Source organism: Meleagris gallopavo, chromosome 7 (assembly GCF_000146605.3).
Source record: "Meleagris gallopavo isolate NT-WF06-2002-E0010 breed Aviagen turkey brand Nicholas breeding stock chromosome 7, Turkey_5.1, whole genome shotgun sequence".
In the NCBI taxonomy this organism is placed as follows: Eukaryota; Metazoa; Chordata; class Aves; order Galliformes; family Phasianidae; genus Meleagris; species Meleagris gallopavo.
The window spans coordinates 20,056,218-20,070,862 of record NC_015017.2 but is presented as its reverse complement, the minus strand read 5'-3'; the positions used below and the strand labels follow the sequence as shown (position 1 = coordinate 20,070,862).

The window sequence follows — 14,645 nt, the reverse complement described above, 5'->3', positions numbered from 1 at the left end:
AAAAAAAAAGGAAATGAAGTGACTGGGATAAGTAAGATAAGGTTTTAAAAGGACAATCTGATCCCAAATTATCTGGCTGGGGAGACAGATAGATCATCAGTCTACAGACTGCTATTCCTCCAAAATCCAGTTTTGCCAAATTACGGTGCTCCTCTGAGCTCCAGGCAGTATTACATCAGATTAAATCCATTTTAAATAAATAACCACTTGGGGAAAAAAAAAAGAACAGAAAGAAGCATTACCGTATACTGAAAAAGAGTTTCTAAAGGTTTTTTATTCATCATTTACAATATGTGTAACCTTCAACACTTGATTTGTTTTTAATGCATTTATAGTTCTGCTACTTTTTTAAAATCCTCTTTGATAGTGATAATAATCCAATAAACTCCCCAAATACTGAATATTTGACAAAAGAGAAAAGCCTGCTAACTGGTCTGAACTGTCCAACTTGTATCAAATAAGTAAATTAATTAATTAGTTCTCTCATCTACCCTGATGTCCCTAAAGATTTCACACATGCAAAACACATTTAAAATTTGCAGGATTAGGTCAGTAGTGTTACTGACAAAAGTCACTTTAAAATAGCATCATTACAGAAACAATGTATTTACTCATGGAGCTATGTGGGACATACCATAGGTGTCATACTCAAAGGGCTGCAGCCACTTCTACCTTGATATGGTTGCGTGAAATTCTGATACAGCTGCACGCCATACTAAAAACAGAAAATAATATGGTTAGCATTTTAAACCATAAACCGAGTAAACTTTCTTCCATATGTAAAAGGCAATGCTATGATTCCATGATTTTTTATCATTATAAAATAGGGACAAATGCTGTAAAGATAACGAAAAACACAATATTGTTTTTGCTTTAGTTTTTTAAAACGTACATTCTACACGAAATTCTGCTATTTAATACACCAACTGACCTATGCCTATTTTTTCCACAACAAACACATTTTTAAAACACCTCATGTATTCTTCTAGTTTTGTTTGCCATTACCAAGTGTCTCTAAATTCAGCCAGGTTACAAGTGATATCATTCCCTCCCTTACAGTGATTCCAGTAATTTAGTCTGTCTGTTGAGATGAAAGTTCAGCTTTTGTTGTACAAAATTGATACTGCTTTTGCATAGGAACGTATGTTATTTCTCTACTTAACAGTATCAAAATTTCAAATAGTAAACTTAGGAAAGAAGTTAACTCCACACAGAAAAGTTACCTTAAACAACCTTATTGCTGTCATCCAACAGGTCCTACTTTGTTCATCATCCGCACAGAGTTGTTTCAGGTCTCTGGTTCCTCCTGATTTGTTAGGCTAGAAGGCCACAGCACATTTTTTTTTTAGCATTAATGCATATCTTGAAGATAATACCTGTTGAAATAAAAGCCACTAATTCTCCTATTTTATAATAGACAGCTGAACATTGTTTTCAAAAGCCTTAAAGAAACTTAAGCTTACTGAAAAACTGTGGCTTGCTTTAATATGTATCAGAATGATAAGCTTGTACCTTAAAGCAGAATCCATAGCTTGTTGGTGCTCCAGAAATCTTTTTGCCTGTCAAAAACATGTATATATCACTATTGCTGAATTCACAGAAAAACTGCAGATGCCTTGGCTCCTATAAAGAAGAGCAATGTAATACAGTTAGACTATTTTTATCTAGCCTCTCCAGATAAGAAACTCAGAATAGTATAGTAGTTATCTTGTTTCAAAATAAGGTCTTATATCTCAGTTTTAACTGTGACACTGTCTAGAAAGAGGCAACTCAAAATTCACTTCCTAATGCAGATAACGAATATCTTAAACTAGTCAAAGAGTTCATTCTTCCAGAGAGAAAGAAAACACAAAGTATGAAAGTTATTAGATTTCTGGGAAAACATTTACTAGATTCAAGTCACAAGAGGAGTAGAAGTTGGAAATTTTGAGAGCAGTATTCATTTCAAGCAACAAAATAAAATCTACTTTCAGAATTTAAGAAACAGCACACTGTAATAATTACTGTTCAGTATTAGTTGTAGCTATTACCTCCATCATCCAAGATAAGTGTAATTAAGTCAAGCAAAAAAAAAAAAAGAAGAATGAAAAAGACGTTGAAGGATGCAAAAGTAGCTCAATTAATACTCTCTGGTGGATAACACAGAAAATTCAGAATGGTGAAAAGCATGTATTTTAAGTGGTCTACATTAAAAGTGTCTCTCATCCTGTTTGATATAATCAGGCTTAATTTCTGCCATCAAAAGTTTGAACTAGCAAATGAAAACTGAACAATGATAAAAAAATTTGAGGACTCTAAAAATCTTCCCTTAAAATCCTTTTAAACATAGGTTTTTGTTTAATTTACACATTGAAGTATTGTGCTCATCTTTCAGAGCATCTACTTACAGTCCAGAATTTTAACTATTATAAAACGATGCTCTGTTCACTGATTGGAAAACAAAATAAATTCAATAGAAAAAAAGAAGCTACGTTTTCCTGATACAAAGCTTTTCCAATTCTGTATCTCAATCTCTCTTTCCAATTACAATAGATTAAATATAAAATGGTTTGCTTTTTAATCACATTAAGTTAAAATTTAAATTTGAATTAATACTGAATTAAATGACAAATATATATACATGTGCTCTAAATTGAGATTTCTTTCCTCTGCTGTTTTTTCCTTGCCTTACCTTAGATGTACCTTTAGTGGAAAAATAAAGGCCAGATCTTCTCAAAACAAAGTATAATTTTTTCCATGATTTTTTTCCCTGCTCTTTTGCATGTAAATAACCATGAATCTCAGGATACGTGCTGGAGCTTAGGAACATCTGAAAGAAAATATCAGCCATGCATTTCTCTTTTTATCTGAAGTCGTTCTTGCTATTTCATTAACATATTCAGACAAGACTAAGAGGAATATATCACTGAAGCCACTATTACATCACAGTAATTCAGTTATTGGATCTTATCTCATTAAGAGTACCTCTCATTTAAGGCACTCAGGCTATTACATAATTCCAAGGTATGAAAGCCAAGCTACATATTTATATTGAACATATGGTTTGAAATGAGAACATTAGTTACACAATATGTTAACTTCAGCAACAAAAACCAGTGTAAGAAGTTCTGATCCCATATCTCAGACCCTATTTTTATAAAACTGCAAATCAACGCTACCAACAGAAGGAAAAAATATGACAGCTCTCCTCACCCTCCCCTGCCTGTTATAGACCAGAAAAGGGAACTGATGTAAATTAAAATTAATTCAGCAAACAAAATATCTATATCACAAATCCACACACGTCTGGAGGATACTACTGTTTTCAAAAGGGGAGGAAACATAAGGTCTCTGGAACATGTGTGATGCTAAAGCGGGTGCTTTAGTTGTACCAAGAGTCACACCAGGTATTTACTGCCTGCATTCAAGGTCATGTGGTGGAGAGTTTTTGGCTGAAAAAATCTGCATCAGGAGTAAGACAGGAGGGGTTTAAAGTCTCAGGGGGATCAGCCCTTTTGCCTCCAGAACCACAGGTTTGAACCCTCACAAATCCTTGGAAAGTCAGAATGATATGGATGGACAGGAGTTAACTGATGCACTGAGAGGAGCTAATTCATACACTGTCTCTACTCAAGACATTTACTGATTTCTGCTGAGCCATTTTAGCCAGACACCGTCAGAGATCAATACAGCTGTCACCTTGTGAAGACCAAGTATACAGTTCTATTCAATCTGCAAAAGCACCTACTAAATTTGTCAACAGTGTTAACTGTATTCTAATTCCATTTAACATATTCAATTCTGTTCCTCTTTATTCATTAAAATTAACCTAAACATACAAACCTAGAACTTTTCAAATTTTATGTATGGAAAGGAATTCATATTATTACTACTCTCTTCAAGGAATTTTGACCCAAGCTGGCCTGTTGCAACATAAACAATATCTAAGTTTCAAGGAACAAGGGGCTTTCATGCTGATATCAGCAGCTTTCCTTGTTGTGTACTCCTCCTATCTGCTGCCACTTCCAGAAAATCTAAACTGATGACATGAAGCAACAGATTTCCAGGCAAGAGCCTGGCTGGCACCAAACTGCAACAAAATTACGAAGTGAATGTGATTTTGGAAGTACACCAAGTTTTTCCACCACTGAATAATGGCCTCCAACTCAAATAAACAGAGCTACTTTCATTTTTATTGTTTTCCTACCTTGCAGTCAGATGCATGTCAGTACATGTAGAACATCCCAAACTGATTAAATTCAGCTGTTACGAATGCAGTAATAAGGGCAGGTTGCATGTGACAGAGGAGCATCCAGAATATCTAGCCCACAACTGAGAATGCATTATGAGAGTTTCACTGCTATTTATATGAATAGTAAATTAAAAAACTAGGTACATCCATCTACATGCGCTGCTTTCACATAGCCATATAAAATACAGTTTAAGCTATTTCATCCACACTGTCAAGAAGGTCCCGCACAGTGTTCCAACCTGTTAATTTTCCCGTTTGCCATGTATTAACAAATCGACTGGTGAATACAACATACTTTTTCAGAACAGCCTTTAACTCCATAACAAAATTCAAACTGAAATTTTAGGATATTCTAAGATGGTCAATATATGTAAAACCAAAAGAGCATCTCTTTAGGTTGTAGTATCTTTGCAGAAGAGAAAATGAGTGCTTTACTCTCAGTCTGCATGAGCATCTTCCCGACAATTCCAGTCATAAGAGCTTCCAACCAGAAGCACAATCAGGAAAAACACATTTCTTATGCAGCAGGCCAGAGTGCAGGAATAATACAAATCTCAGCTTCAACAGTCACTTCTGTACCCGTGCTATCAGTGCTATCAAAGGTAGCAATATCGCTAGGAAAAAGGCAATTCTATATCCATCTTTCTTTCTATGACAGTTGAAAACTGAGAGAGAAAATGCCATTAACTGCACAAAAAAAGAGCGGAAAATATATTTCAGAGTGAGAACTGAATATATTTGATAAATATGTAAAACTAAATACAGTAGAAATCAAAGTCTTTTGATTTTTTTAATGGAAGTACATACAAGATTAAAGTCTATTACGAGGGAAATGGATTGCTGTTTATGCAGAAAAAGAAAATCAAGATAGGCCAAAAATCTGGGAAGTCTTTCATGTAGGTAAGTTGTTAGAAGAGTTAAAAGATGTCATGTTGCAGGCAAGAATTACTGGTTACATAACAAGCTGAAGTAAGTTTGTACCCTGACTCTCATGCAGTGAAATATCTAGTGTGATATGTGGGGTGTATCAAATGTCACCATGTCTTTCAGATACTAATATATGACAGCACCAAGGATTGGATTATTATTTGATTTGCTCTACAACCAACAAGCTTAAAACCAACCTGAATAACAAACAAAACAAAATAAAGAAAAAGAAAACAAAAAGAATGAAAACCAGTGGAACAGGAAAAACACTCCACTATCTTAAACGAATGCAGTAGCAAAAAATGCAAAAAATACTAGATGTCACTTGAAGAGAATGAAGATCAAAAGCTATGTTCTCAATGACACAACCTGTTTGTCTGCTTTCGGACACTGAATAATAATACCTTCAACTTTTTCAATGGAAGAATGGCTGCACTGGGGGAAGAGAACAATATTTACTGAGGTCAATGCTTCTCAAGCAGGTACACACAATTTTGAGAGTTAAATAGAGAAGCTGTTATTTTCCTAAGACTCTGTGAATTGTGATTTAATTTGATGACCGATTTCTTCAAAAATGCAATGACTGTTGTCCATGACCGAGTCCAAGGCTATTGGGAAGGCACAGGATTTTCTTCTGAGCATGCTAATAAATGTTAGGGTCACTAAGTATGGAACTGATACTGATGTGCATTATTTTCTCCTTTAGACTTCAGTCATTCTGAGGGTTTAGACTGGGAGAAAGGCCAGCAAAGCCTAGTGTGCAAGATGGCAAAAGGGAATGGGCAGATTAGAATATGTCTGGAAACTGATAAAAGACTGTAATTCATTGCAGAGATATTCCAGTCTGAAAACTGTACCAGAGTCAGACAAAAATGATCAGGAAAAGAGGGACATGCTGCAGCAAAGGGCTTATAAAAGAATGCTTCTTTTGAATCTTGAATCTTATGATTCAAGAATGAATCTTAAACCCATAAAGACAAAAAAACAACTAAGAATATGGAGAATGAGATTGAAATACAGAAGGGAATAAGAGGAAAGGGCAAAAGGGGAAGACTGTATTGGTAATTCTAACTTCCGCAAAATTCTGAGCATTTGCTTTTGTAATTCTGTTCTGTCTTTAATTTATTTTTTCCATACGTAATGTTCAAGTTTTATATTTGTTCAGGAAATATATATGCTACTTTCTCTAATATATTTTACACCATGTGAAAGTTTTTTTTTCATTGCTTTGGAAGATGGCTTGGACAGGTGCTATCTACAATAACTCTCTAATGTACTTACATTATACATAAAAAGCTATTAGAAAGAAGTCATGAAATTGGTCAATATGAGTCTTGAACTCCGAACTTCAAGTCTAGCTACAGAACTTGAATAACAATCACATCTATTCAACAATCAAGAAGGAAGGAATAGGTCTATTATTAAAGTGAAAGGAGAAAAAAAAAGCATAAATGCCCAAGTAACTTCAAACTTCCATAATGAAGTTGTGTCATCACTGCATTTAAATGTGACTGACATCCTGCATAGTGCAAAAATTGGTAAATATTAAAGATATTTAAAAGTACAAAATTGGAGAAATTTTATTCTCAAAAGAAATGTAAAATTTTGGTCCCATAAAATAATTTTAAAGAAAAAAATTATTTACTTCAGTGGGGTTAGGATTTCAGCTAACAATGAAGAACTCAGTCCTGTCAACACTGCCTATGTTTTGCTGTCTATTCATTAGGAATGCTGTCTTGAGTAAGAATCAGAAAGGATCTAATGCATATATTAGTGCACATCCAAGAGCTGCTCCAAGAAGCAGACCACATTTTAAACAAGCCACAAGTCCTATTTAAAATTACACGCAACAAGTTTCATATCTAATTAAACCAAGTGAATGAATTTGTTGCCCACCTACGAGAGTTACTAATTCTCACACAAAACAAAAAATATCAACATATAAAAATAATAGAATATTTCATTGTCATTGAAGCCTCTGATTAAAATCTAAATATTGCTCTGATTTTTATTTTAAGGCATCCTACATGCAAAAATAACTTAATGTGTATTCCAAATAACCCCAAGTGACTACAACTAGACACGTGCATATGCAACAGTCCCACTCTAAGCAATATAATCACATACTTCTTTACTTTTTAAGGCTAAAGATCTTTATAGCCAAGATTAAAACCCCATCTTGTTACACATAGATATTTGGCGTACTTCAGAACTAGTGATTTTATTTAGCACATGCTAAACAGAGAGGAGGCAGGTATACATTTTGCTTTTCTTTTTTTTTTTAAATGCCATTCAGATGTTCTGATTTAAAGTCATGAGACAAAAATACTTCCACTTTTGCTTTCAATGAAAGTCAAGAAAATCATACTTGAAAAACATTTTACTTGCTTACAGGTCAATCCACAAAAAGCTATAAAAGTATCAGAAGTGATTTTTTAATCATTTGTAAGCACTGATTTGTTAAGATTAATGTCTCTCTTGGTACCTGACCAAGGACATCACAAATAATAATGCAAGACTGTTAACCTGTCTTAATGAAAGTTTCCAAGGAAATAGCAACCCACTGTAAACTATCAACTGAAGAGCTTCTGCTGAAACAAGCATGGCAGCTACAAATCTGAGTAGGTATTTATGTCTACTAAGTTTTGTTAGCCCAAATGCAATTAAACACGCAATACAACATACAATAGCAACAGATGAGGGATCACAAAAAATTTGTCAAACTTCACAGAATTGGATATATATATGGATATATATATTTAGAACAATTCTCAATCTGATCTACAAGCCTTGCACATTTTCCATGTATCACATATGTTCTGTTCTGAGGGCTGAAAGAAGTTCTGTGCAAGGGTATAAATGGCAAACAGTTTCATCTTAAAATACTCAAATATGAGATTGTTTGCAAGCAAAAAAATAAAATAAAAATTCTCACAATAAAGGGGACAAGATTCGATGACTAAATTAAATGCTTGCATTAAACTACATAATCTATTTGCTGTGTAAACAGGAAAAGTGAATCAATTTTTATCAGATATGCAGCATCTTTTGATGTTATAAAAATTTTATTTAAGTTCATAAAAATGATTTAAGTAACAGTATGCATCAATTACATTTTATGTGGAACTTTTTAAACTACATTTGGGCATTATCTATTTGTTAGCATCCTCTTTTTTATATATTAGTATATAGAACACATATAAATATAAAATATTTTGTATTAAATATACATATGCATATATTAATACATAAATAAGAGAATGCTAGCAAATAGATATATATTAGCAAATATATGTATAAGGATATAACTATTCAGTATAGATGAATGCTTTGAAATTTAGTTCTTAAATGTTTTTCATTTACTGGTAGAATGTATTGTATAGATGCACAAAAAATATCTTTTTATTTCCATATTACTTTTAGTTCTACCTTAAAATATCTCTTCTTATGTTGCCTTTCCAATCATTCTTTATCCCCAAAACTCACACACAGAGTTGTTGTCTTAAGACCAGTGAAAGTTCTTCTATTAATTAAATTTCCTAGTGACAAGCAAACAAGAGTGATGTGTATGTTTCCACCTTTATTACTCATTTTTCCCCTCTTTCAGAAGTAAGATGATGATCCCTGATATGGTCATTCTGTGAAATTATTCCCACTGTAAATTAAAATCTTGTGTCCACTTAAAAGATGACTAACACTGAGTGACCTACCATTTTTTTTTGTAAGGTTACAGTAGCCTTCAAGCTAACAAATCATACTAGTCAGTCTAAAATTTCTACTCATTAAGTTCAACCATTTAACTCTTTTTTGTATCTATTTGTATCATATTACCAACTCCTCAGTATTCTAGTGTTGTGCTGCTGTATGTGATAATTATTTCAGGACTACAATCTTCCAAGAAAACTGCTTTACCTGAAAAACTCAACACAGGTACTAATCATTTTTCTTTACCGCATTTTAGCCATTTTTATGCTATTTGATTCTGAAAGAGGGTGCCAGTTTCCAAGTATAGTTATATAATAACTGTCTGGAAGAGATACTCCATATTTCATAAGGAAAATAAGTCATTAGCCATGTTTTGAGTTCCACAAAAGCTACCAACAGATCTTACAGTGACAAAGAGATATGCTCACCAAATATAGACAACTGTGAATTCCAAAATATAATGGTTCATGTCCTCTAAATGTTACATACCTGTAATATCCCAGAGTGTTTTACAGCTGCATTGGTCTCACTTGAAAAAGATATCATATGATCAGGAAAAAAACTCTGCAATGACAATAATTTGTATCACAGTTCTGTCAAAAATCAATATTAAACTTTGTTTCTCTTATGGATGTAAAAAAATAAAAAAAAAGCTTACTTCAGTATCCTTCCTAAATTTGTGACAGACTATGTATTCTTTGCTGAGTAACTTAGAAATATGAGAAAAAGCAAGAGGGTTTCACACAGCAGTGCAAGTCATATTGCAGTACCTAGCCTTTAGTGTTCTTCTAGTAGTAATTTCTACTGCTGTTGACAAGGAAGACTTGCCAGGGGCTTCAACATGCTACAAAGTAGGGATGACACACACCAACATGCTGGAAAACACACTGTTTTCTATTGTTTTTATTATACCAGAATCTTAGTAAAATATTTTATAACTCCTGTGAAGAGAGAACAAGTCCTTTCATGTTTTTCGGGTTTTGTTTTGAATTGTCTATTTGGAATCATATGGATAAGAATGAATACTGAAATATGACTACACTAATATGGAAAGGTTAAAAAGTCCACAATTAAGAAAGTGCCAATTTCATTATCAATGGAAGCACCAGTGGTAATTTATGGCACAGACCTACGGGTGCTGAGGTTCAATATAACCATGCAGGTATGAACCTGAAGAGACTGACCGTTACTAGAGTTTTCTCAAGGCTTGGGAGGTTTTGAAGCTAACACTCCCTTGATCACCCAATGTGCACTAATTTTCATTTATAAGGAAGTTGAACGACTGTTAGGGTTCACTCATATTAACTCATTTCTAATAAAGCATTCTTGCTACACTTGGTACCACAGCACTCAGATCAACTCAACAGGAATAGCAAATGCTTTCATTAGGCACAGCTACTGGAGGTATTCACAGCTGCATGCTTGCCATGCTTCACAGCAGGTTCTGTTCACTGGTTAAACAATACACATATATTTACTCTTTGAAAGCTTCTCTAACTATACACTAACTCAAACTTAGAATTTTTCACTAGTATAATGATATCTGTTTGACATGGAAATACATGATTTGTCCAGAGAAACACGTGTGGAACAAGAAAATACCCTCAAATCTCTTCTATATTTTGCCGCATCAACATTTACCTTTTCAATTACATAATTTAACTTCCCTTCAACTTTTCACCTTTTAGTTCCTCATTCTTGTTTGCTATTTCTCTCTTTGACATCTGAAACAAGCTGTATAAGAGACAGCATTAGGAGCGGTCCAAATACACTGTGCATGTGAGTAACCAGAAGGTGAGTTTCTCCTTCTATGCCAGTACTGCTTCCGTGGCCTTTGCCATCAAGCAAGGAATGAATCAACAGTGTTAACCTTTGCCACATATTTGAGTTACAAGTTGTCTCTGCTCCCTTTCCATTCCTAGCAAACACTAACTTTCACTTCACTTTCACTTACTCCTAATAGGTTATGGCTGCTTGTGGCCTTTTGTGTCAGTTGCCATTTAGCTGCAGCTCAGAAAAGCTGCCATTGGGCAGTGCTGGGCCATAACATTTAATTTTCACTTTAAAAATAAAATAATCTTTTCTACAGATGCCCCTCCTTGTTTTGCTTCATTTTATACTTTATATTTTGTTGCCACATGATGGAAACTTCACTCAACTTCAAAAAATTCTCATTTTTGTCATAGGTCTGTCTGCAAATTTCAAGCAAGTTCATGTCTCTCACTTTGCACCTCCCTCAAAAAAATAAGTCACATATTCTACAATTGCAACAAAGTTATTGGCCAACAGCTACAGACACTGCAATATATTCTTATGCTCTTTATACACCTTCCGAATCACTCCTTTAAATTTACATTACACTAACAGCTTTGCAGCCTACCGGTGCGTAACAGAAAATGCTATTTTGCAGCAACAGCAAGTACATCACTTCATATATAAGATGTTATGACTTACCACCGGATTTTTAAAAAATTCATATTTGACATAATTTTTTCTAAAATAAAATTTGTTTTCCTCTTCCATCCCCCAGTTTGACTGGACTTCCATCACTAATTCATGGTCTTCTATAGCTCTTTCTATTAAAAAAAAAAAGAAATAAAATCATGGTATTAATCCAGCACATAATCTGCACCTAAGAGCACAACAGCAAAATGTGAAAACACAGAGGTCAGATAATTAAAATTACGTATGTTACAAAACATTAAACAAGTAATCTGAATACAGTCCATTAACTAGGTCCATGTTACACCAAGTTATTGTTCCATTCCCACTGAATCACAGAATCACAGAATTGTAGGGGTTGGAAGGGACCTCTAGAGATCATGGAGACCAACCCCCTGCCAAAGCAGGTTCCCTACACCAGGTCGCACAGGTAGGTATCCAGGCAAGACTTGAATATCTCCAGAGAAGGAGACTCCACAACCCCCCTGGGCAGCCTGTTCCAGTGCTCCGTCACCCTCACCGTGAAGAAGTTCTTACGCACATTCGTGCGAAACTTCCTATGCTGCAGCTTATGTCCGTTTCCCCTCGTCCTGTCTCCACATACCACTGAAAAGAGACTGGCCTCACCGCTATGGCCGCCACACCTCAGATATTTATAAACCTGGATCAGGTCCCCTCTCAGTCGTCTTTTCTCAAGGCTAAACAGACCCAGTTCACTTAGCCTTTCTTCATAGGGGAGATGCTCCAGGCCCGAATTGGGCCCAGCTTCAATATCTGAGGTAGTTCATGTTAGGGTTGTTTTTCTTGTTTGTTTGCATTGGTTTGTTTTTCTTTTACACAGGGTCAATACCACTACTCTAACCAATCCACGTGTTCCATGCAACAGAATCCAAGCAGCTCCTGCCACATGCTGTCCAGGGCAGCAGGAAGCACATCATCTCAACAACTCATCTCTGTCCACCCTGCTTGGGATATCAAGAATGTCATTCTGACACCTTCCTCTAATGCAGCATTCATAAATTGTAAACTGTCCATAACATGGAAAAGATGCCTTCTTCCTTGGACCATGCAATGTTTTGAAGCATTTCTAAAACTGCAGATGCACACAGGGCATTTCAGCATTTTAATGCTTTCGCACAAATCAAGGATACTTTAAGAACTTTAGCAGGTGTAGCACTAGCATTCAAGAAACAAAGGGTAAAAGCCATGAAAAACTAAAAGGAAAACAAAACAGACATCTAAAGTCTACTAAATGACTCCTAAAATGTGCAGTTTGGTTTAGCAGCAGATAAAAGGGAATGGAAGAAAAGACAATTCAGTTGTTTGTACTTTATGAGCATATTGGAGAAGTATAAGAGGTCAGAATCAGTATTCTCACTATTTTAGACTGCTCCTGCAGCACATATTCTTGATGGAATTTTTCAATTGTAAAGCAGTATCACATGCATTTAAGGGAAGACATAGCCTAAGAACCTTCCTGTAGATGTGCTGTGCAAGTTTAAGGGCTGCATACTCCAAGTAATGCAATGAGACTGCTCACAGTGTAGATCTAAGAACAAAACATATTTCTTCCCGCCAATTATGGAGTTTTGACATCCAATTCTGATCACACTTTCAAAGGGAAAAGACAATTAAAATATATTATAAAAATCATGCAACTCATGCAATTTTCTGATCACATTTCCCAGATTTCATTTCATTACCGTAAGAGATTTATGATACACTTTAAGTGAATTCTGATGCTCTGTTGCTCGAAACTTTTTAAAAATTGTGAAAGAAAACTTAGGCTAGGAGGTAAACTAGTGTTGTTGAGTTTGTTTAAGCTTAATTAGGCATAACATGAAATTAACATAATAATAAAGGCAAAGTTTTTGCAAGTGGTCCTTGCTAAACAAAAAAGTCAAAAAGAGTTTGACTTTCATAAAGTGCAGCATGTACAACCTTCTAAAAAAATAATCAAACCTCAAATTTGAAATATCGAAAATTAATTAAAAAAAAAACAAAACACAACAAAATCTCTTTGAACTACAGCATCCTTTTACTATCTTCTCTTGCTTCCTCCTTCATCAGTCACTGCTTCATGCTTCCACACTGTGAAGCCTGGTAAGTAGCAGCCTGCTGTAGCCTGCAAATCTATGGGTTTCTTCAGGAGGTTTAGAGACAGTATGCTCATAAAGGTAAATTTTACCTCAATACAAAAGTATCAAGCTCACTACTAGCAAAAGACAAAGTACACATATGATCTACATAGCACGTGGAAAAAAGTTAAACCTCCATTGAATTTAACTTATTCTTTAAGGCCATAAAGATGATTTAAAGATCCTATACAAAACTTACATTTTGTAAAAAGACCAAATGAAGCAAATCAAACATGCAGCAATTCAGAAAACACAAAAAATTCCCCCCCAAAATACTGAAATTAAGCAGAGTATTTTAAAAGTTTGGACAGGCTGTTCTATTCCAAAACACATTCTTCAATTGAAAGGGGGAAGAGACACTAAAGAATTGAAGACCTTACATAAAAAGAACATTTTTTTTTCTTTTCAGAGAAAGCTCTCATCTAGGATGACATTTAAAACTCTTGAATGCTTGGCACTGTGACATTTAAGAAAATACCATTTCCTCAAGAGTTACTTCTTGGTACAAAAATAAGACATTCTGCATCACCCCCAATGGATGGGTATAGATGCTGTTGTTTTTTTATTTTTAAGGTGTAACATTACAGAATATTTTACAATTTATTAAACTCGTTTTGATAAAGGAAGTGAAACACTGATCTAGTACACCCCAAAACACAGTCCCACAATCAAATTACTAAATGTTGCCATGAGGAAGCTGCACACTGGTTTCATTAGATCATTTTTTTCTCTTCCAGCTGACTCGAGTGTTCTCCTTGTCTCTCTGCTCTCTCTTCATTTTCACTGTGTGCAACACAACAACCACCTGCTACAAAGATCCTTCTTAACTGCATTAAGTAAATAAAGCACACGAAAGAAGGTTCAATACTGAAGTGCACAACAGAACAAATTTCAAGCAGTCCCCTCTCTAGCTACCCAGCTGAAGGGAAGAGGTGGCGAGAGAAGCAAAATAAAGCAGGAAATGCTTTTGCCCCATACTATTGCACAGGTAATGCTTTGTGTGATTTCCCATCTGGGGAAACCAAAAGCCTTCCCACAAGCTGCCTACATGAACGCAGACAGTGAACACAAACGAGAAGAGAAAGGCAGTTATGTGCCCGGCCAAGGGACTCTGGTCTACCCAGGGGAACCTCAGAAGACGTCTGTTGAAAAAGCAACAAGAAAACTGCTCACTTTCACAATATTCTCACTGGAAAAGGAAA

General features: G+C 35.0%; 1 protein-coding gene across 1 annotated transcript; it reads right to left on the bottom strand.

Annotated features, from left to right (window-relative positions):
- Positions 1-251: 251 nt before the first annotated feature.
- Positions 252-11,436, bottom strand: LOC100546961 (growth factor receptor-bound protein 14-like). Its single transcript, XM_010713817.2, has 6 exons — positions 11,318-11,436; positions 9,353-9,427; positions 2,672-2,809; positions 1,513-1,623; positions 1,224-1,319; positions 252-715 (listed from the first exon to the last, which is right to left on the bottom strand). The coding sequence occupies exons 1-6, from the start codon at positions 11,408-11,410 to the stop codon at positions 620-622; spliced, it is 609 nt and encodes a 202-aa protein (XP_010712119.1). The 5' UTR covers positions 11,411-11,436; the 3' UTR covers positions 252-619.
- Positions 11,437-14,645: the final 3,209 nt, after the last annotated feature.

Excerpts from the sequence above, each read along its gene's own strand:
- LOC100546961 (XM_010713817.2), bottom strand. The coding sequence starts at position 11,410 with ATGGAAGTCCAGTCAAACTGGGGGATGGAAGAGGAAAACAAATTTTAT. Across the intron at positions 1,624-2,671 it reads CCACTAAAGGTACATCTAAG|GAGCCAAGGCATCTGCAGTT; the intron begins GTAAGGCAAGGA and ends TCTTCTTTATAG. Across the intron at positions 1,320-1,512 it reads GCTATGGATTCTGCTTTAAG|CCTAACAAATCAGGAGGAAC; the intron begins GTACAAGCTTAT and ends GTGGCCTTCTAG.